General features: G+C 43.1%; 1 protein-coding gene and 1 pseudogene across 6 annotated transcripts in view; both read left to right on the top strand.

Moving 5' to 3' along the window:
- The first annotated feature begins 10198 nt into the window (after positions 1–10198).
- Positions 10199–22576, top strand: part of HELZ (helicase with zinc finger) — a 149517-nt gene continuing 137139 nt past the window's right edge. For 2 of the 6 annotated variants that reach the window (XM_073310830.1, XM_073310828.1), the window contains exon 1: positions 10199–10293. Coding sequence is in view for 1 of the 6 variants with exons in the window: in XM_073310831.1 (XP_073166932.1) it covers positions 10287–10293 (7 nt within the window). In the remaining 5 variants the exon portion in view is untranslated. Of the gene's footprint in view, positions 10294–16426; positions 16469–22576 lie in introns of those variants that run through there. The other 4 variants (XM_073310832.1, XM_073310831.1, XM_073310834.1 and 1 more) reach the window with 4 other exon arrangements.
- On the top strand, positions 15714–16580 carry LOC140897977 (deoxyhypusine synthase pseudogene; annotated as a pseudogene).

The following is a 22576-nucleotide window of genomic DNA, read 5'->3' as shown; positions in this document are numbered from 1 at the left end:
TGAAATTGACTAGAAACAAAAGTGAAACTCGTCTATTTTCACAGGAAGGGTTCCAGAGTGTCAGATCCCTGTGCATGAAAAACATTGGTAATTTATAGCATTGTTATGATTTGTATTATGGTGGTGTCTAGAGGCCTTAAATGTGACCAGGGCCCATTGTGCATGGTACTGTACAAACACATAGTAAGAAACAGCTTCTGCCCCCAAGAACTTACAGTGTCATTAGACGACACAGAGAAAGGCAGCATTTTGCAGGTGGGAAACTGTGGCACAGAGATTAAAGTACTTGCCCAAAGTCACACAGGAAGTCTATGCCATAGCAGGAATTTGAACACTCACTGCAACACAGCCCGTTTTCTTCCCCTTGTGGATGTGACTCTAGGGTCAGTTATTCTACATAATGTACATTCTCAGGGTATGTCCGCACTGCGATAAAACACCCCTGGCTGACCTGTGTCAGTTGACTTGGGCTCAGGTTGCAGGGCTATAAAATTGCCATGTAGACGTTCGGGCTGACGCTCGAGACCGGGCTTTGGGACCCCAGGGCTGAGCCCAAACATCTACACTGCAATTTTATAGCTCTGCGATCCCAAGTCAGCTGACATCGGCCAGCCACAGCAGCGTAGATATATCCTAAAACTACTTAGCAGAGATTATTAGGTGATTCAGTATTGTTAAATTTGCGCTCTTAGCTGATAAGTCATTCTTCACTTCCTCTCCTCTTTTATGGCATTGCTGTTCCTGCAATTCACCGCACACGTAGTGGCAATTCTTGCCGTGGATTCAGCGTTGACTATATAGGCCTTGATTCTGCAAGCCAGGGACTGCTTCCTTTCAGTGGGTCTCCTCTGGGCTCAGGCTTACGGTGCAGTGGGTTTGCTGCGTTTACCTGGAAAGCTGCAAGCTGACATTAATTTTACAACCTCTTGAAGATGAAAAGCTGTTGCTGTTTTCTTGATTTTTATCTGGAAAGGTGAGGAAAACAGAACCAGGTCTGGGTGGCCTGAATGACTGTTTACTCTGCACCTGCTTGCAGATCAGGAAGGTTTGGGTGCGTGAACCTGCCTTTTTAACTGCATACCCTTTGTCTTCAGCTGATGTTTTTAACTTGCACTCAAAACAGTGGTGTGTGGAGCAAGTTAAATAAGAACTGAAAGTCTGAGTGCATCAGTCAACTCTCTGTGTTCAAGACAGAAGCACAGTGGGATGGTTATCCAGAAGTTTTTAAAGCACAGCTCCTGAACAAATGACAGGATTCAATGCGCCTCTAAGGAGTAAAGAGAAGTGGGTTGCTAGTATGTTTTTTCTGGGGGCTGTAAGCAGGGAACAGGACTCACACATGGAACTGATCCTGCAGCTGGGGCAATGGGGCTCCAAAGGGCTGCTGTGTTATCAGATCCAATTGCCCAATCTGGGCCTATGTCTGTAAAACAACCTGCTCTAGAAATTAGTTTTTATCACTTATTATTGAAATTACTCAAGAAAAATCTTTCTTAGAAATGACTCAGTGCTGGAAGATCCAAGAAAAGAGCTACTTTGGGGGTGGGGCAAGTTATTGTCAATATGTGGGACTGAAGTGTGCAAATACCTACATCATAGACCATGAAACTCAACAAAGATAAGGGTGGAATCCCAAACTGGCACAGTCAGAGCGATCAGGCAGTACAGTAATCTATGCAGAATAGAAACCAGGCAGTTCTTTAGCTGTGGAGAAGAACCATGAGCAAGTTCTTTGCTGGCAGGTAACTACTCTATCACTGATAGAACTACTGAAATTGTGGGCATGCTTATTTGAAAACAGTTCTGAACTGGAGAAAATCAGAAGATGGTAATGCCACCAGATGGCAGCTCTTCCTAGCAATCTCAAATTACGCTTGTTACATTTCTAAATTACTTTAGACGGAGGGTCTGCAAACTTTTACATTGAAAGAGGGTAGGACATGTGTCCCATCTGATTGCCTCATTAACAGTTTATGGTCAACATGAAGATGTGCTGGCTTGTGGCCTGCGTGGGTGGGCATGGATGCAAGAGATCTGAGATCTGTAATCTGAACAATGTCCTCATGGTGCTATCTGAGCGTTATGCTGTTGTGGGGAAGAGCGCTGGCCTACAGGCTAGAGTGCATATCTCCAGATAAGGTAAGGACCTCATTAAAATGAAAAGGAATGTGTTTGTCTAAGAAAGCAGTCTGGACTGGATCTCTGAATTGGATTCTCCAATCTTGTCATTCTGAGGACTGCCCTGTAAGGGGAAGAAATCCTCTCATGGAGCTACACCCTCTCCCGTTACCTCAACCTCCCCCCCTGCATCTTCCCCACAACACTGCTTGGCTCTCAAAATATTTCATTATGTGGATCAGTTTGAAAATCACCTCACCACAAATTGCACACCTTCAAAATATCTAGGTCCATGGAATTTGACCCATGGCTTGTTTTTTGTTTGTTTTTTTCATTTTTTTTTTTTTTAAGGAGAGGTAGATGCTCTTTTGCTCCTTATGGAACATCACAGGAACTATTTGGGGAATGTCAAATAGTTATTACTCTTAAGAGTAGCAGTCAGCCCGTAAATGGCTGTCTGGAAACAGTTTGCTTTATTGCTTAATAGGACTAAGTACTACTGATTGGTTCTAACCTTACCTATGCCCCTGACTGGTTGTATGGCCTTGGGTAAGTCAGTCAGGCCTGGATACATTTTGAGGCTCTTACCTTCCATTGAAATCAAATCCTTTATGAATCTGAGCCTAATGTCTGTCACTTTCCCCTGGTTCCTTCCTATCCCAGTTTGGCCAGGGGCAACTTGTGTTTTAACAAACCACCCCAGAAATCTGGGATAAAAGCATGAGTTTGATTCCCTCCGTGGGCTTCCTGTGCAAGCAGCAGAAGGTCAGGAATGGCATAGTCCTGTCATGCTGCTGGGAGAGTGTTGCATCTCAGGATTCCTGTCTGGAACTGGCCAGTTACTGCACCAAATACATTGTGATTGGGGGAGAAAAGAGAGAGGGGATTGGGGTTTTTTGGGGGGGAGAGGGAAGAAGGGGAGATTAATTTTTGGAGGGGGCACAGGTAGATGTTTTGGGGTGGAGGAACACAGGCTGACACTGAGAGGTGGATAGGGAGCGTTGAAAGGTTCACTGCTGGGATACAGAAAGAGTAGTGAGAGAGATTCTAAAGGACATAGGGCAGCCCAGACCTCTCCAACTTGCAGGAGAGACAATCAGCTTGGAGGTTCCACTGATGGAGAGAAGGGAAGAGAGATGCCTGATTTCCCCCACCCCATTTCTCAGCAGGGAAAGAATTCACAAAATGCCATCTGAGGTGCTGGGCCTGCTGCTCCTCCCCCAGGCAGCTACTTAGCGCTGGATGGAATATATCAGACCTGCTCAAGAGCCAGTTTCTGTGCCTGACCACAGTGGAGTTGCTCCTATAAGTTCCCTGTTAGAGGCTTATCTTTCAGGAGCTAGAAGTCATGAGGTCTGTTTTGCTGATGCACGTAGGCAGCTGTGGTCTCCGTATGAAGCGATGAATCATTAAACCTCTTCCTTGCATATTCTGTCCGGAGCTGAACTAAACATAGTTTATCTACCAGAGACTGTCTTGGGAACAACTCCCTCCAATCACGTGATTGAATAGACCAACTCTGTTCCCCACTCAGCCATGTAACATCTCTGCAGAAAGTACAGCAGTTGCTTATAGGGAAGAAGTAACATTAAGAAAATACTAATGTAGTTTTAGAGCTTCTTTTAATGCAGTTTAGCAGCTGGAACCACGGAGGAGGATTGTCTATAATGTGTGTGCAAGTTCTGGGCACGACTCAAGCTGGGGCTGGTTCAGTTGTACCCACTGCACTGACAAGCCCCACTGGATCTTTCTCAATGAGGAGGCTGGAGTTGACTAAGCTGATGATGTTTATTGATTTGAATGTCCATGTAGGTAATACACCTTCTGAAACAGTCTCAGGGTGGCCAGGAAATCCTGGCCTATCTCAGGAAGCTGTTGGCTCAATTTATACAGCTGGCCACATGCTTGAGATGATCAGACCAGTAGTGAAAGTGACTTGCTATTAGCAAAAATCTGCACCTTGGTGTACAAACAATACCATACAGGAATTTGTGATTATTTTTAAATTTAGACTTTTAATTGTTTTCTGTTACTAGATGTTTACAGGTAGAGGTAGAATGCTAATATGAAGGACTCTTAAGTTAACTTAAATGCATTCTGAAAAGATCTTATCTTTAGGTTGGCACCTGTCATAATTTAAGCCACTAATAAAGAAAAGCGTACTGGAAAACCACTGAGATTTATTTTTAGGTTGCTAATCAAATGTAATCTGTTTGAATTAAACATTTTTATTTTATTAAAAGATGTTCATGACTCTGCTGGTTTTATTGTCTTGTTACTTGTTTTTTTGTTACTGTTTAAGTTAAAATTCTATTTAATTGCTGTTTGAAAACCAAACTTCTCAGTGGCATGGAATGGATGAATTATTAACATTTTGCTTTTTTTTGTATTTAAACAGTGCTGTGGATCCTGAAGTTCTGTACCAACCGCTGTACAGAATTGTGTATTGATGTGTGGCGCAGAGAGAGAAAGGTTCTGTGGTGATAAAAACAATGGAAAACACATTGCATGGCAGTGAGTGGGAATATCCACCAATAATGGAGCTATAGAGTGGCCTGGCAACATTTTCCTGGAAGCCAGCTACCCACGTTGTCTTACTCAGTTACTACAGCCAGGGAGGTTGGGGGTAGGGAGGTCTGAGTGAAGCAGATTTCAGTGTCTCGCACACATATGGTGTTATTGTGCTGAGATCCATAGAGTCACCAGTAGGAAGGGGAGATTTTAACAAAGGATCTTGGGGCAAACTTTTACTCTTACAGAAACTGGCATGGGGTCTTTAACTTAGATTGTATGCTCATTTAGGTTGGGACTATCTTTTGACTGTGTTTGTATGGTGTCTAACACAATGGGGTGCTGGCTTCTAGGCCTTACTGTGATGCTACTATCACTAATAATGTCCATGCTGAACAAGGATAACCTTGATTTTAATGTCTGGAAGTTGTTTTCAGCCAGCATGAAAGCCATGAAATGCAGTTTGACAGTCCTCCTCCTGTTTCGCTTTTGCATTGTTATAGGAGTTTGGCTTCTGTTTAAGTCAGTGGCAAATTCTCTGCAGAATCTGGTGCATAGAATCTTTCAGAGCAGTTTATCAGTAGCAACTTTACTTGCCCTGAATATTGCAGTTATTCTCTAGAAATACAAATGCCAAGGAGATTAGGTTCTAGTCACTATTCAAAATCAAGTGGATGAGAGATGAGTTAAAAATACAGATTTTTACACTTGCTGATGTAACAGGTACCCAGAAATGGGAGGGAGCCTGAGAAAAAGTATTGTTGTAGATAATATTGGTGGGATTCATCCCTGACTAAAGCAAAGCTTGGTTAAAAACTTAATGCAATAATTAACACTATTATTAATGAGTTTGCATTAATACATTCCCCATTTTAAAGGAAGGATGGTTCAGGGGTTAGGGCACCAGCCCACAACGTGGGAAACCCACGTTCAATATCCTGCTCCACCACAGATTTCCTTTGTGACGTTGGGCAAGTCACTTAGCCTCTGTGTACCTCAGTTCTCCATCTCTAAAATGGGGATAAGGGGTGGTGAGGATAAATACATTGAAAGATTGTGGGGTACTAAGACATTACAGTGATGGGGGCTGTATAAAGAGAGAGATTAACTACTGTAATTAATTTATTTAATAGCTACTGTCTCCCATTTTACAAACAGGCCAATATAAAGGTTCCTTATCTTTAGCCAAGGTAAGATTTAACTTCATGGCATACAATACTTTGCACTTACAGAAGTGATTTTTTTCCTAGGGCTTTGTAAACAAGTTTCACAATGCTGTTGCCAAACAGGTAAATATTATATGGAATTTTACAGACAGGTAAAGCAAATAATTTGACCAAATTTAGATAGCAAGTTGGCAGCAGAACCCAGGAATCCTGCCTCCTAGTCCCATGCTTGAATCATTAGATTCTATTTCCTCTACAGAATTTAAAATCTTTTAAAGATCAGTCAAATGTAGGTTGAATGGTCGTGAGAAGGCATATATGAACCAGTCTGATACAAGCCAGGCACGAGCACCTAATTCCAGTGTAAAGTGCCAGAGTCCACCGGCTTGGTCCTACGCTCATTTGTTAATGCTGTCATTTGCAATGTTGCTGTTTTCCTGACCTGCTGACTCAGGACTGGCCACCACCTGTCACTTGTGGAGGTGAAGTGCAGCCTCCAACCAAGCTAGCTCAGCAAAAAGAGAGAGAAAGGTAGTGCAAGAGAATTATAAAAGCATTACAACTTTGAAGGTAGAAAGAAAAGGGGTTATAATTGGACAGCGAGAGGACAAAAGGGATTAGGCCAAAAGGAAAGGTGAAAAAAACAGGGATCAATGTGCGTGAGAAGATCAGAGACGAGGCCAGAGAAATTCCATCTTTTCTATCCTCTCTGCTTAGGACATGATGCCCCTGCCCAGCTCCACACCTGGAAAGCAGACAGAAAATATAGTAATCGATGCCCCCTTCCTGGATCACATTTAGCCAGATTCAATGTTGACATTCATTCAGTTATTCCAAAATCTGCAGTGGAAAATTTAAACTTTGGGTAAGGGGTTGTGAAGATGCAATCCACTGGTCAGTGTGTTACATATCTCTTTCTGTGCCCAATCCACAAAGGCAGCAAGTCTGTCTCTTTCGCTCAAGCTGTAGCTACTCAAGATGTTTAGTTCTAGAGGTGCTGGGTTCAATAGCTAATGTATCAGACAAAATGGTGGCTGTCATATAAGGCCCATAGAGGAGGAGGAAATAGATATCTGCCCTTTGGAAGCCCTTCCTATTTTTGCATTATGGCAGTTAAGGGTGTTCATTTTCATCAGTTAAATATAGTTACAAACTTTGAGGGTGTCTGGATCCAGGGTTTTGTTCTGGCCCAATTTTACAGTTTGTACCTTCCCCTCAAATAAATATGGATTGTGAAGGAGGTTGTAGAGGGGAATTATATGGAAAAATCCCTGACCATTCACATTTTGCAGGATCAGAATCTATAGATTAATGTTTTGAACAGAGGAGCAAAAAACTGGGATTTAGAAGCGAATCCCATCTCTCTGCTGCTGATTCCATTTGTAGCCTTGGGCACATCCATTTACCTTCCCGTGTCACAATTAACCACTCTGCAAAGTGCAACAATTCTTGCTACTTCACATGGATGTTGAGGGGTTTAATTTAAGCAGCAAGATCTTCAGATGAAATATGTGTGTAGATTCTCACTATTGTATTCGCAAAAAGAAAAGGAGTACTTGTGGCACCTTACAGACTAACAAGTACTCCTTTTCTTTTTGCTAATACAGACTAACATGGCTGCTACTCTGAAACCTGTCGGTATTATATGTTACACATGGCATTTCTCATAATAGTGGAGGCTTCTGTCAATACCATGGCCAGAATTTCCCCACCCTCATCTTTGGATAGTGTTGTGTGCTGTTGGCTGCTATCATTTCCCAGAGGTCACTGCATTTCAGGGCTGTAGTTTGAAAAGCTCCTGGTAAATGTGAAATAATATAATATAGACTGAATAGCAAAATGCACTCACATCCTGACATATTGTGTCACATCCTTTTCTCTTTGTTTAATCACTATCTACAGAAAATAATTCTTAGCATTGTACAGTGTCTAAAGACACAGTAAGATCAAATACTGGCAAAGAGAAGCTTTTGTAAAACCTAAGCCAAATAGAGAAGTTTTCATTTCCCCCCCCCCAGTTCCAGTGGACATGTTATTTTTCTAAATCCCTTCCTTTCTAATTTCCACTTGATTAAAAAAAAAAAAAAAAAAGGCAAAACTCCTCAGCAGTTTTCAACACAAACATTGCAACATTGTGAAAGTGTATGAAAAGTCGAAAGTGAAATTGACAAGGAACAAAAGGTGACATTTCTAGTCTATTTCAAATGTCCTGGCTGAATGAAATGCAAAGGATAGAACAGAAAACAATAGTAAAAAGTTAATTAGATGTGAACCATTCTTTAACTATTATATCCTTTAACTATTTCCTGTGAGTCTGGTGTTTTTAAAAGATATATGGCTATAAACTGACAGTTGACTTGTCCCACATAGGGGTCTTGTTAATATCCTCCAAATCTAAGTTACCTAGGAGGACAAGTCCTTCAGGGGGCCTCGCTCAGTGTGGCTGCAAGGGTTTTCCACAGACGCAGTTAAAGACATTTAAAGTCACAGTGCACCATTTTATGACAGAAAGGAAAGGTCGTTTGGGCTGGTGGAAGCTTTTTGTGACTGATTCCCATTTGCAGCATGTTTACTTTGGGGGATGGGTGCTTGTGGCATGCAGGCAGGCAGCCCCTCCCCAGCCAGCAGTGATGGCCCAGAGCAGGCTGCACAAGAATATTTTTGTCATTTGAAATGGCGTCCTCCCTCCCTCAGAGTGGAAATACCACACTCCTCCTCAGCAGCCCCTGACAGGGCCTCCACCATGGCACTGAAACAGTTAATCATGCTGGCAAACATGTCTTTAAAGTTGAATAAGGAAGAGAAGTGCATTGATTTAACATCCGGGCAGCAAAAATTTTCACATTGCAATTTATTTCCTTATGTATTTATACTTCTGCAAAGGGTCTTCTTTGCAATAATCAAGAGTGTGTTATAGGAGTATTGAAACTCCTATTCCTGGGCACAAGTCTCTGTGCTTGCAGTGGCAAAGGCTCAATGTGTTAGTGGTTAGTCCTCAAGGAATTCAGATGATCTTCAGGTTTCAGAGTAGCAGCCGTGTTAGTCTGTATTCGCAAAAAGAAAAGGAGGACTTGTGGCACCTTAGAGACTAACCAATTTATCTTCAGTGTAAACTTAAATATAAATGTATTTAGAACAATTCAGTGGTAAACCAATTTGAACCCTATATTTTTCTTAATTAAAAAAGTAGAGGGAAAAGTTTTAAAAAACAAACAATTGCAATCGTACTTCATAAGTGACCTACCTTAAAAGGCTGAAGTCAGATCATAATTTTTCCAGTCTTGTACTGTATTTGTATGTTATTTGCCCCAAAGCATAACAAGCAAGGCATTTTGTCACATGCATACAAGCCAAGTCAATAATATTTCTGAAGTTATTTTGCAAAACATGGTAGTTGTGAAGAAAAATACTTGAACTAATATGATTGCTAAACATTTTGAAGACAGAGTCAATAATACACTGCTAACAGGAAAGATTTCTTTGCAAAAATAAACCTGTTTTACAAAATAGTTTCTGAGATTCACGCAGAGCCAGAAATTAGTTTCCAAAAGGGAAAGTTCTTTAGCAAAATTATAAGGGAAAAAATATTGTTAAATACAACAACATACTTTCCTGAGAAACGTTATACTGTTTTTGTCCATGTATTATCTGGTATATATACACAGGCACTAATACAATCCCACGTGGGAAAGCAAACTATTGCAAAAATTATAATAATAAAGTGCAAGGCAAAAGCACATTTAAACGCACTGGTGCACTTTGCCCCAGAGGCTGGCATACAAGACATTTTGTGGCATGCCTAAATATCCAATAATGCATTTCTGAACGGGAACATGTTTTTTGAAAAATAAAAAGTTGCAAGAGAAAACACCTACTTCCAATAAACCGTACCCCAGAAAATGCAGTGACATGTAGTTATGTGTGCAAATCCAATGACACATTAATATATATATATATATATATATATATATAAATCTCATTTAGAAATATGGCATACACTTATTTTGCAAGGAAAACAGATAATGCATTCATTTGCTCCTCTAAAACCTGTTGTCCTGACCTAGGCAATTTGTTGCATGCCCGTGACACATTCCCCAGAAGGAAAGTTCCCGGGGGGCCAGGGGGAGAGAAAAAAGCAAGCAGAAACCACACGGTTCAACGCAGTCACGCTCTGCTCCAGAAGCTGCTTGCGGGGTGCACGGAAAGCCGGCGATTTCACTCCTTTTGGAAAACCCTGCAAGGGGCAGCCCACCTTGCCCCAGTGCCCCAGAGACAGGAGCATGCCAGGCAGCTCCCTACCCTCACTCCGCTCCTCCCCCGCTTCCCTTTGGGATGGGGCTCCCCCCTTTGTTTGTACCACCCCCCCTCCCCTCTAAGTTTCTCTGCTCTGCTCCTGGGCTGGGGGGAAGGAGAGAGGGGGTGGGGGGAGGTTTTTTCCCACAATGCTTTGTGGGGACGTTGACAAGTGGATCCAAGATGGCGTAGAAAGTAATGACAGGTAAGTCAGGACTTCCCTCTTCCCCTCCCGTGGGGGCCGCGGGTGGGGGGGCCCGGCCTGGGAGAGCCCCGGGGAGGGGATCGGGGCCCCCCCGAGGCCCAGCCGCCCCCCGGGGGCGCGGGCCGAGGCAGCTGGCCGGGCTGGAGGCTGAGAAGCGCCGGCTGGAGAGGGCCCTGTGTCTGCGGAGGGGCCTGCAGCAGCAGCAGCTCAGGGGCTGTTTACAACCAGCCTCAGCCTGAGCCCGGGGGGCTGCTGAGCTGCCCCCCCTGGGCGAGACACCCGGGGGAGAGAGACACCGCCCCAGGCCGGGCAGAGCTGGCAGATGCCTCCCACACAATTGGCTCCCCCCCCCCCAACCCCCAGGTCAGGGGTTTCTTCAGGGGGTGGGGTTGGGCGGTGTGTGTGGGGGGTCTCTTTGGTTTTTACACCGGGTGGGGTGAGGTGGGGGAGTTGCTGACTCCAGGGAAGAAAAGGAGTGATTAAAAAAAATTTTTTTTAGGGTTTATTGAGGGGTAAAAAAAAAAAAAAGTTAGATTTTAACAACTGCCTTAAAAATGAATCCCCAGCTGAGCGAGGTCTTGGTAAACTTGCATTTTTGATTGTTACACGCGGGCTGTCCCAAGGTAAGGCAATGTGAAGTGAGGAGACTTAACCCAAAAAATCCCTCTGAGATCACCGTTTATGCACTGAAAATCTTGTGGAAGCTGAAAAGTGGAAAGGTCTTATTGAATACCTCCCCCCCGCCCAACCCCCAGACAAAGCCTTAACAACTCTTTTAGGGCGGAAACCTGCAAACGGAGACACCAGTCCTGGCTAGGATTACTCCCATGAGTGACATTACTACAAGAACCTGGTCCTTCCAACACTTAAATGCAGATAATTTTCATACCTATGAGAAGTTGGTTGGTCTGAATATATCAGAGTTGATCAAGCTGTGGTAGTTTTGAATGAAAGGAGATTTTAAAAGTCATTGACACAAGACCAAATAAATTCCTTCTTTTTACTGGGTGAAAACACACTCTTACAAACTGTCCTTTAATATGAATTGCAAAATGAATGAGGATTTGTCATATTAGCATTATTGTTTTTCAGAGGGGCAGTCCCAGCTTGGGTGATTTTGAAGAGGGAGATTTAAAATAATGAGTAAAATGTAACATAACTGCAATCTGATTGAAAAAACAGGGGAAAAAAATCAGTCATGAGATTTAGAACTGCTTTCCAATGAATGACCCAAATAGGAGATTTGCATTCATCATGGCTGGTCAAGCTGGCGTATTGTGAATAGGAGGGTACTTTCATCGTTTTTCTACACCTTCAAAATAGCATCATTGAAATAGCAAAAAAAATAAAATAACAATCCTTTGTTGAAGGAACAGACACTTTGGAAAAAAACAATTAAAAAAATGATCACAACATGAGTCAACTTGTCAAGTTCACATCATTGTTTTCCCTCATGGGATGATTGGAAGAAGTGAGATTTACAGTAATATTTATAAATTGTAAAATCTTATTGAAACAATTAGTTGTAAGATGGACACCTGCTTAAAAAATTAAGCACAACTTGAGTGAAAAGTCAGTAGGTCTGAAAACATCAGCTAGTTTTGATGGGATAATTTGAGTGTGAGGTAGTAATTCCTCCAACCTCCAGAGAAGGCAGGAGATTTTAAATGTTAAATTGAAACAAACTAGGAAAAATCCTACAGGCAGCGAGTGAGCGCTACTTTGTAAAAATGCTTTCAGGTTAATGAAGACTGAAGGATTCTCCCTGTAGATGAATGAGACTATGGCAGGCCTGATTTTCACTGCCTAAAATTGTTAGGGGCAGGGGATGTATTCAGTTTTCTGTGTCTCAACTTTACTCTAGTCCACAGAATTGTATTCCTTTATTGTTACGCAAAGGAGCAGCCAGAATGCATGCAATGTATTCTATTTTCATTTTATTATGTTAATACAATGTTAAACTTTGAGTTCAGGAAAAATAAACGAGGAGCTGTTACCTCCCCAAATGAGATGTATAATGTAAATTTTATTCCCAGTCGTCCCCCTTAATTCTTATTGTATGAACATATGTTACTTTCAATGAGCTAGATTAATTGGTGGAAAAAAAATCACTATTTTAGAGCTGAGATTTGAAAGGCTGTAGAAGTTTATATTTTATTTGTTCTGGTGACTAAAGGTTAAAGTGAGATATGCAACCAGCACATTAATCCACATTTTATTTGCAAGGACTCCTGCCCCTGTGTGGAGTCCCATTGACTGCAGAGGGGCTCTTCATGGGCATATGGGTCCATGTTAGCAGCTGTGATTGCCGGATCAGGGCCTTCATTTGTAATGAATTTTTTTCTGTTTCGGGTTTAGAGACACAGAGAAAAATTTCCATCTCAGTGTAAAATAAAAATATATGTAACAGTAGATAAGAGTGTTTGGGGAGGGTGTGAGGCCTGGTGGGTCAAGCACTAAATCTGATTGGGATTGGTGACTGTGGGCAAGTTGGTTCACCCCTGTACCTTCTCATTTCCTTCATCTGTAAAATGAGGATAATGATACTGACCTCCTTTGTAAACAGCCTTGAATTCTATGGATGAAAAACACTATATCAGAGCTAGGTATAATTATTTTTGTTTTTTGCATCTGTTAATATGATAGTTTGATGAAAGATTTCCTCCGACACAGATAATTATTTTGCTTGCTTAAATTCCCCTTGCAATTTTAGTTCAATATTTTCCTCACTTCCAGTGTGTGTGTTTTAAAGCAGTTTTGTACTATCATTCTGCATTAGTTACTGCATTTCATCCTACAGGTGGCTTCACTTTAGTAGTGACTGACCAGGTCCCTGCGTATAACTTGGTATGTCAGTTTAAGGCCTCTGGTCCTTGTGCCCTTGTGGAGCTCTTTCATTGAGGTCAGTAGTATCCATATAGATCTGATTGCAGGAGTGAGGTCTAAATTAGCAAAGAGCTTTGGGATGACATACTGTATGCTTTGTGTCCCAGATCCTGCCCCCCAGCCTAAGTAGGGAGAGCCAGGGGAGCCTGCTTGCGGAATGAGCGGCAAGGTGTGGAGCTGCTTTGTGGCTACTACTGCAGCCTCAGGGCTGGAATATCTTGTGTAGCTGGTGTGCTCCCCTTCTTGGAGCAGGGGGATGGTAGGAAATGGCTGGTGGATAGATGTACAGTAGATCAAGAAACCATGGATTTTAATGAATCTCTGTGCATCGAGCCCTGATTTGGTCCCTAAAATCTACTTAGAGCCCCTGGTGCGGGGGGCATTTAGTCTGAGGAGCCCTTATCAGGGTTGTCTTCTTGGAACAGCATCACACTGTTCCACTTCAACCAAAGTCCTCCAACTGCTTAGTATGGAGGAGGAAATGGCAGCAGGATTTTTGTTACAGATCTCTTCTCCCGCTCATCTATCAGGGTTGTGCGTTTATTATTATTTATTATTTGTGTTGTGGAAGTACCTCAAGGCCAGGACCCCATTGTGCTAAAAGCACTGAGCAATATTTTATTCTATTTTTTCCCTTTAAATTTAGAAATTGTATCATGGATTAGGGATTATCAGAACAAATAAACTATTTTTTTTTTGCTTCCTATTTGTTTTACCATTTGTTTTACCATTTTTTTAGCAACCCTTGTGCGATAGTAAGGGCTCCTCTTAAAAGTCCTAGCCTTATCTAGGAGACTGTATATAGGAAAATAGTATGTGTATATTCCAGTGTCTTCATTCCAGATGTCAAGTAAAGGGAGTTAGGTACTACTCATCCTTTTTTCCAAGAAAAAGAGGAAGCGAACACTAAAACAGAAATTGCCATTTGAAAAGTTCATATAGGACATACTTTTGAATAAAAAACCAGACAGTGCTTAAGAGAGTTCCTGGTTAAAACTTCCAGTGAAAAACAGGACAACTTTTTCTCTTCTCTCCATGTGTTGCTTCCAGTAGACTTTGTTCAGCATATGAGCCCTTTTCCTAATCTTTCTGGCAAACCCCCCCCCCTCCTATAGACAGTGATGTTTTCTGCAAAGTCAGATTGCTGTCTGGAAACACAGACTGGCATGTGGTGATTTTGTTATGGTGGTGGTGCTATATAATGCAAATACCTTGTGCAAAAATAAATCTTTCATATTGTGCTTTCCTCCCTTCCCCACATAAGTGCTTTACAAAGTGAGATCCAAACTATACAGGGATAATTTGTTCTGCCACGGAAGTGTACTCCTTTCAGGAGTCAAACGCTGAAAACTGCATGCTAAGTTAGGAAAGGTGGTAAAGAGTACAGTATCCAGTTGAAACTGCATGGGGAATTTAAGCATGCAGAATGTAATTACCTACATTGAAATTTGTCTTCTTGTTGCCTTTCCACTGCAATGGTAAGTTAGAATGTCTGGCTTAGCTACAGTGGATATAATGCCTTGGCTACGTGTTTCTCTGTTTGTGGCATGCTCAAGGCTTCTGTGGGCAGTCACAATGTCATCTACAGCAACTCTCAGTTTTTTACCTCATGTTTTTTCCCTTTGTGCCCAAACAATCACATTGCAAGTTAATGATGTGAAAGCCAGACTCTAGGCAAAGGCAACAGCAAGCCCAAGGCCCTTAGTTTTTCATGAAGGCCATTTTACAAGTCTTGAGATGATCCGTTCCACAACTGAAAGTCCTCATTTATTGCCAATGCCCCATCCCATTTATCAGGGGGCAGTGAGCTACCAAATTTTCTGACTGGTGTGGTGTGTGTTGAATCTTTGTCAGATTAGAGTAAAAGTAACCCCACACGTTACCAGAAAGGAGAATTGGTATTAATCGTAAACCGTCTTTCTTGTCCAAGAAGCAATAGCCCCAGTATGTACCACAGCTGCTGAGTCACTAGAAAAGTGGTTGCAGTGATATTATGTATTGAGACACTATTACAATCCCCTGCCTGGTTTGTTTCTGTTGTGTGGCCTCAGGAAATACCTCTGGTATCAAGAATGGCCAGATATAGGTGGATGTTTTGTAATCTTTGGATTATATATTGGCTGGGGACTACATCTCATGAGCTATCCTCGTTTAATCAATGGCAGGACTAATGCTTCTGAGAGCTCTAGTGAGTTAACTAGAAGGTTAAGAAGAATAACAAGACAGGAGATCTGAATTTGTATATTTTGGAGTTATAGGAGTTAGGTGAAAGTTAGGATCCACTGCCTCTGGAGCAGCATTTGGCTTGTTCCAAGCTGGCCTTGTGGCCAGTAGAGTAAGTGTGATTCAGAAATGGTGGCAATGCTTTTCAGCTTCTCTATCATATTGTGCTGAGTTTCTGTAGCAAGATTTTTGTATAGCTACACATTCTAAAAATATTTCAGAATAGCAGCCATGTTAATCTGTATCCGCAAAAAGAACAGGAGTACTTGTGGCACTTAGAGACTAACAAATTTATTTGAGCATAAGCTTTCATGGGCTACAGCTCACTTCATCAGATTCATAGAACGGAACATATAGTAAGAAGATATATACACACACACACATACAGAGAACATGAGAGCCTGCAGGTGCGGGGCTACCACTTCGACCGAGGGCTGGATCACCGCACTCAGCTCCAGTCCTACCTTACCACCGGCTTCCAGGCCACCAGCTTCAGGCAGGCCATGCAGGAGATAAACAGGGTGATCGTGGTGAAGCTGGAGCCGCTGGGCGAGGAGGAGACCTGCACCAACCTGAACTCCTGCCGCTGGCAGCCCTTGGGCTGCACCATCTTCCTGGGCTTCACCTCCAACCTCATCAGCTCGGGCATCTGTGAGACCATCTGCTACTTGGTGCAGCACAACATGGTAGATGTGCTGGTGACCACAGCAGGCGGTGTGGAAGAGGATCTCATCAAATGCTTGGTACCTACTTAAGTGGGAGTGTTCAGCCTGCGGGAGAAGGAGCTTCGGCAGAGTGGGATAAACGGGATCAGGAACCTGCTGGTGCCCAGTGACAACTACTGCAAGTTCGAAGACTGGCTCATGCCCATCTTGGACCAGATGGTCGCTGAGCAGAACATGGAGGGTGTGAAATGGACCCCGTCCAAGATGATCGCACAGCTGGGCAAGGAAATAAACAACTCTGAATCGGTCTATTACTGGGCACAGAAGAACAACATTCCGGTGCTGAGCCTGGCCCTGATGGATGGATTCCTGGGGGACATGATCTTCTTCCACCGTTCTCTGTATGTATATATATCTTCTTCTTATAAAAAATATTGTTTACCACTGACATTTAAAGTTATACTGCTTCGAACTTTGGGACATCCATGTTACAAACCGAGACCTATTGTATAGTAGAAAGGAAATAAGTAACTCTGCAGAAGTTGGAGACTGCTGCTCTTGAGAATCTGCATTGTCACAGTAGCAGAAGTGTTTAATATAAGGTTAATTTGCTGGCAAAGTATACACTGCTTTAGCAAACCAAAAAAGTAACGTAACTTTGTGGACTAAAATATGGAGGCCCTCACAATAAAAAGTAGAGTTATTTTGGCACCTTATAGTGACCAAGAAGATGCACAAGTAAGAGGTATTTATTCATACAGTATTCTAATTTCTTGTGTGGTTATTTTATTTTCTCCTAGGGTACCTTTGTAAAAAAAGGCAATATACTTCTCCAAAGGAATGTTCCCTCCCCAGAGCTCATCTAAATTCCTAACCGACTAGTGGGATTCCCAACTATTCTTAGAGAGTCGGAAGATAACATCCAGCAAATAACTTTTTAGCCTCTGAGCTTGTGCCATCTCACGTCAAGCAAAATCAGTTTTTCTTACTGCTTAGAAGGGAGACTTCCAAGGAAAATCCTAGAGTTGCTTAGGAGATTGGCAATTCAGGGGCTGTGCTTCTCAGTCAATACTGAAGTGGCATCCTAGGATAGCATTGTGTGCATGATATTATTGGAGGTGCTGTTTTGGTTATAGAGGTTTGTGTTTATAGGATTGGGGCACTTTGGCCAACTCCTACAGCACTCTCCTGTAGGATGGTGAAGGACAGTCAACGTGGCTTCTGACTAAGTGAGTGACTTCAGTTTTGCTAGCCTTAGGCTAGGTAGACACACACACTCTCTTTTTCTAGGTCTTGCCAGAATTGTTCAGTTTAGCCATATCAAGTCCTTAATCCTTCTCCTAGATTAAGTCTAGAAGTAGGAAGAAAATGAGAGAAATGTTCCTAAACTTTAAAAGAAAGATTTTTTTAAGTTTGTTTTTAGAGTTTGGGGTTTTAAATTCAAGACTGAAGGAAAATCCTGTGTCTGTGTTCATTTTAAAAGAGAATAAATAGAGTAAATGCTCTTGGGGAAACTTACATGGCAAGACTTATATTAGCCTGGGCCCTGGAGTGTTGCTCCTAGGAATTACTGTTTGAAGGAAAGTTGTAGAGGCCCCAACATCTGTATTTATAGGCGAGGCAAGTTCTGCAGAACACTGCCCCTTCTGGTAACCCATGTTTGTTCATGCCTTTGGGTATTTTGTTACTACTAAAGCAGTGATTTATAGGAAATAGGGGAATGGCTATAAAAGCCCGATCCAGATCTAATAGGGATAATATGGTTAAGCTCATGAGGTTTGAAAACAACTCCCACAACCAAACACTGGTTTCTAAAACTGTAGCATTTCAAACTCCCTCTTATAAAAAGGATTTTCCAAGTTTGTGATAATGATACTGGTGATTTTTAATTGCAGTGGTTGGTTCCTGCTGTGAATTTCAAAAGAGCAAATGTCCCACACGATCGAAGGTATCATCTTTTTTGGAAAAAAGATGTCTAGAGTGTTTCTGTGACCTGTACTATTATTTTGTGCAGTCTTATTGTAGCTGTGTTGGTCCCAGGATATTAGAGAGACAAGGCTGGGGGTGAGGTAATATCTGTGTGGCTTGAAAACTTGTCTCTCTCACCAACAGAAGTTGGTCCAATAAATGATATTATCTCACCTACCTTGTCTGTACTGTTATTTTATTTATTAATTCTATTGTGGTAGCACCTAGGGGCCCCAATCAGGGCCCCTTTGTGCAAGGCATGTACAAACACAGAACAACAAGATGATCCCTGTTCCAAAGAGCTCACAGATGAAGTATAATTCAGGAATGAATGGGTTTATGTCCATTATAATAATGCAATGAAGACCCAAACCTACCTTGAGTTGTGACACAACTTTCTGGTTTATTTCTAAATTACTTGTCTTTTCAATCTGTGAACTTATGCACTGTTAACTGATAGTTAATGTCAAGATTTTGTTTTCTTTTGCCTCTGGGATGGATTGAAATAGTGAAGCCTGTTGCATGTATCCAACAGAAAAATAAACTTAGGGCTTTGTTTCTTTTCTCCAGCTGTGCAGCCATGACTTGTTTCTGTAGATGAAGCCTGGCCTTGTTCAAAGATCAATGTCGTGGTCTTCAGCTAGGGCTCTTAGGATATGTCTACACCAGTGGTTTTCAACCTGCGGTCTGTGGAGCCCTAGAGATCTGCAGACTGTCCAAGATTTCAAAGGGGGTCTAGAGCTCCATTTGAAATTTTTTAGAGGTCCACAAATGAAAAAAGGTTCAAAACAACTAGTTTACATGATAACTGGAAGCAAGCCTCCCAGGCTGGGTAGACAAACTTATGGTTCCTGTGAAGACTCTAGCTACTCACTGGCGCTTAGATCCAAGTGATTGGATGGGCTTAAGAGCCCAGGCTGCTGCCCAAGCTGCAACACCCATGCTACTGTTTTTAGCGTGCTGGCTTGAGCAGAGCTAGCTTGAGTCTGCCTCCACAGGCTGGGAGGCACATGCCAAACTGCCGTGTAGCCATACTCTTAGGCTACGTCTAGAGTACAGCTGGTATCGACTGTCTGAGATCGATCCACTGGTGATCGATTTAGTGGGTCTAGTGAAGACCTGCCAAATTGACAGCAGATCGCTCTCCAGTTGACCCCTGTACTTTGTCCCCGACAAGAAGAGTAAAGTAAGTTGAAGGGAAAATTTCTCCCGTAGATCCCGTGGTAACTCTACCTAAGGTACGTTGACTCCAGCTATTTTATTCACGTAGCTGGAATTGCGTAGCGTAGGTCGACTTACCACGGTAATGTAGGCATAGCCTCAGTCATGTGGTTTGCAAGACTGGGACATGTCAAAAGTGGAAAATGTTCTTGTATGAAAATGAAAATTTAACATTTCAGGACAAATTGTTCTGGCAGCGTGACAGTAGGACTGCATCACTGAGACTTGGAACCACTGAGTTGTCGGGAAATAGAATTTCTCATGCGTTGCCCAGAAAGGGATATAACGGGACAAATAATTTCTTTTAAAAAGAATTTTACTGCAGAAACTTGAGAGAGTTGTGATGTGAGCATGGGACCATGAGCTAGAAATTCCTGAGTCTAAGGCTATGTCTACACTTAATTCACTGCAGTGCTTCAGTGTAGACACTCACTACAGCAATGGGAGTAGTTAGTCCATCTCCTTGAGAGGCGCTAGCTAGAAGAATTCTTCTGTCAACTTAGTACTGTCTATACTGGGGGTTAGGTCAGCTTAACTACGTCACTTATGGGTGTGTGATTTTTCACACCCCGAGCGATATAGCTGGGTCGACCTAACTTTTTAGTGTAGACCTGGCCTAATTAAGACTAAATGCTCTTTGAAGATAAAGTGCTAAGTATAATATTTAAAGCATTATGAGATATGTTTGTAGCATATCTGTTGTCTTTGAATCTGTGAAATGTGTTTTAAAACAGTCCACGTAGCCCCCTACATCTACAAAGGAATGCTTGGAGGCCTTGCTCAATTACTGCAACTGATATTAATTAGAGTGACATGAGTAAACCCCATACATCGCTTTGAAAATATAGGGGACAGATATTGGATCGTAGCCGAGATCCAGAAGTACTTGTGCCCACAGCAGATGCTTTGGAAAAAATAATTTTGGCAATGTCTGAGAACCCAGCACTGGACGGTATTGGTAAATGAAAGTTTACTGTGCAACTATGGGATTACCAGGATTCTCCAGTACTATAATTAAATTTTATATTTCACTGGTGCCCAGAGATGCCGATCAGGGTCCTATTGTGCCAGGAGCTGTTCAGATACCTAGTAAGAACTATTATTATTCTTAAGGTTAAGATTTAGTCGTGGGCATTTTTAGTAAAAGTCATGGACAGGTCACGGACAATAAATAAAAATTCAGGGGCCCTGACCTGTCCATGACTTGTACTATAAATAGCCCTGACGAAATCTTTGGCGTTCTGGAGGGTTCCAAGAGTGCAGCTGCTGCTCTGGAGGGGGCCTACAGTGCTTCTGCTGGTGCTGGGCGGGGGGCTCTGCGGTGCCCGCTGGTCCTGGGGTGGGGGGGGGGGCTCTGCGGCGCCCGCTGGTGCTGGGGGGGACTCCTGGGTGCCCGCTGGTGCTTGGGGGAGAGGGGTGGCACAGGATCGCTGCTGCTGGCAGGGGAGAGCCCCGCTGGCCTGGGACCGCCAGTGCTGGTGCTGGCGGGGGGTGGCGCAGGACTCCCACAGCTCTGGCGGGGGGCAGCCCAGGCTTGGGTGGTCCAGGGGTCAGTCACAGCTGCCGGCTGCAGAAGTCATGGAGGTCCCGGAAAGTCCTGGAATCCGTGACCTCTATGACAGATTCGCAGACTTAATTATATGATCATTGGTGAATCTTTCTATTAAGATATAGTCCACACCATGGAAACGTTTGAGAACATCTATTTGAGACTGAGTGATAAGAACACGTAACTGTACAGGATACAGGCTACTGCAGTTTAACGGAGGGACTGAGCTATTATGAACAATTGTATTATGCGTAGAAGGAGATTTTCTTTAAAGAAGCTGAAAGAATTGTAGATGAGGCTGGTAATACTGCCCATTATTAAGGTAGCCTGACACTTCCTGTGATAAAACTCTGGTTTTGATTGCTTATCACTTTGCCAAACTTTAGCCATTTGGGCTGAAATTTTCTGACAGGCTTCATAAAAAAACAAAAAACAATTCACCCAAAACTGTGTAGTCATTTCCAAGAACAAGGTTAGGGGTAAAATACATTATGTTAAAAATTCGGGCATCCTTTTCATTGAGAAATTCTAGCACTTCCCCTGCCTTGGATCAGGGACTTGGGGTTGGGGGGAGGGGAGGAATGGGCTTTGTTTCAGGGATGTGTATTTTGTCATTTCATAAAAATCTGTCCAAATTTGGTGAAAATAAAAGACTTTGAAAAATTCCCAAATATTCTGTCCACACTGTGCATGCTGCAGATGGGCTAAGCAGGACTTTCTCTGCAATTGCAGCTCTGGTCTGCTGTGTGCTGTCCTGGGTTCAGGGCACCTGAACTGAGAGCAGGAGACTTTCTCCTGTGCTGTCTGTGCCCCCCATGCTGGACCCTAGGAGTGTGGAGGAAGAAGCCACCTGAGCTGAATGCAGAGAGGACAAGAAATGGATCCTCAGAGTGGGTGGGGGGAGTAGACTGAAGTCTGGGGGTGGGAGAGATGGCCTGGAGGCTAGTGTGCGGGAGAGGGAAATTGAAAGTGGGAGTTTGGATGGGGAGGAGACTGGGTCGGAGAACCAGTGGGGCAGGGTGCCGGGAGGGACCATCGATCTGACGAAGCTGGGGTACAGTAGAAGAACTGGTACTGGTAGGGCACAGAGACTGGAACAAGGATTCGGATGGAAGTGGGAGACTGGAACTCAGAGTTAGTGGGGATGAGAAATGTGGACAGGGAGGAGGGTGAATGGAGGCCAGAGCGCGGGAGAGAGACAGATTGGATGAAGAACAGGGAATTGATGGGAGTAACGGAACAGCTGGGCATGGAGACTGGGAGTGGAGGGCGGGAGACTGGGATGGAGAGTCCAGAGGGGTCAGACTAGGACTGGCTAGGTGAGGAGAATAACATTGCAATGAGAAGCCTGAGCGGTGGAGACTGGGACTGACTAAGTGAGGAGAGTAGGCTCAGGATGAGGAGCCAAGAGTAGGGAAAAGAGAGGACTGGGCCAACGACAGGTTGGAGAGGGCAGAGCGGATGTGTCATACTTAGGGCAGAAAAGTCTGTGTCCACTAGAGCATACTCCCCCCATTGCCTAAAATAGAACCCAAGATCCCTGAGTCTCACCATTCCTCTGGTGTCAGCAGTTGTCTGTGAAACACACTGGAATAGTGCATCATCCTCTCATGCTGCTCTACATAAAGGATGATGACCTACTGCTGCTGTCCGTTACCCTGTTAGCTCAAAAACAACAAGGAGTCTGGTGGCACCTTAAAGACTAACAGATTTATTTGGGCATAAGCTTTTGTGGGTAAAAACTCCACTTCTTCAGAAGGTGCCACCGGAC

Source organism: Lepidochelys kempii, chromosome 14 (assembly GCF_965140265.1).
Source record: "Lepidochelys kempii isolate rLepKem1 chromosome 14, rLepKem1.hap2, whole genome shotgun sequence".
Taxonomy (NCBI): domain Eukaryota; kingdom Metazoa; phylum Chordata; order Testudines; family Cheloniidae; genus Lepidochelys; species Lepidochelys kempii.
This window is presented reverse-complemented; position numbering and strand designations above follow the sequence as displayed.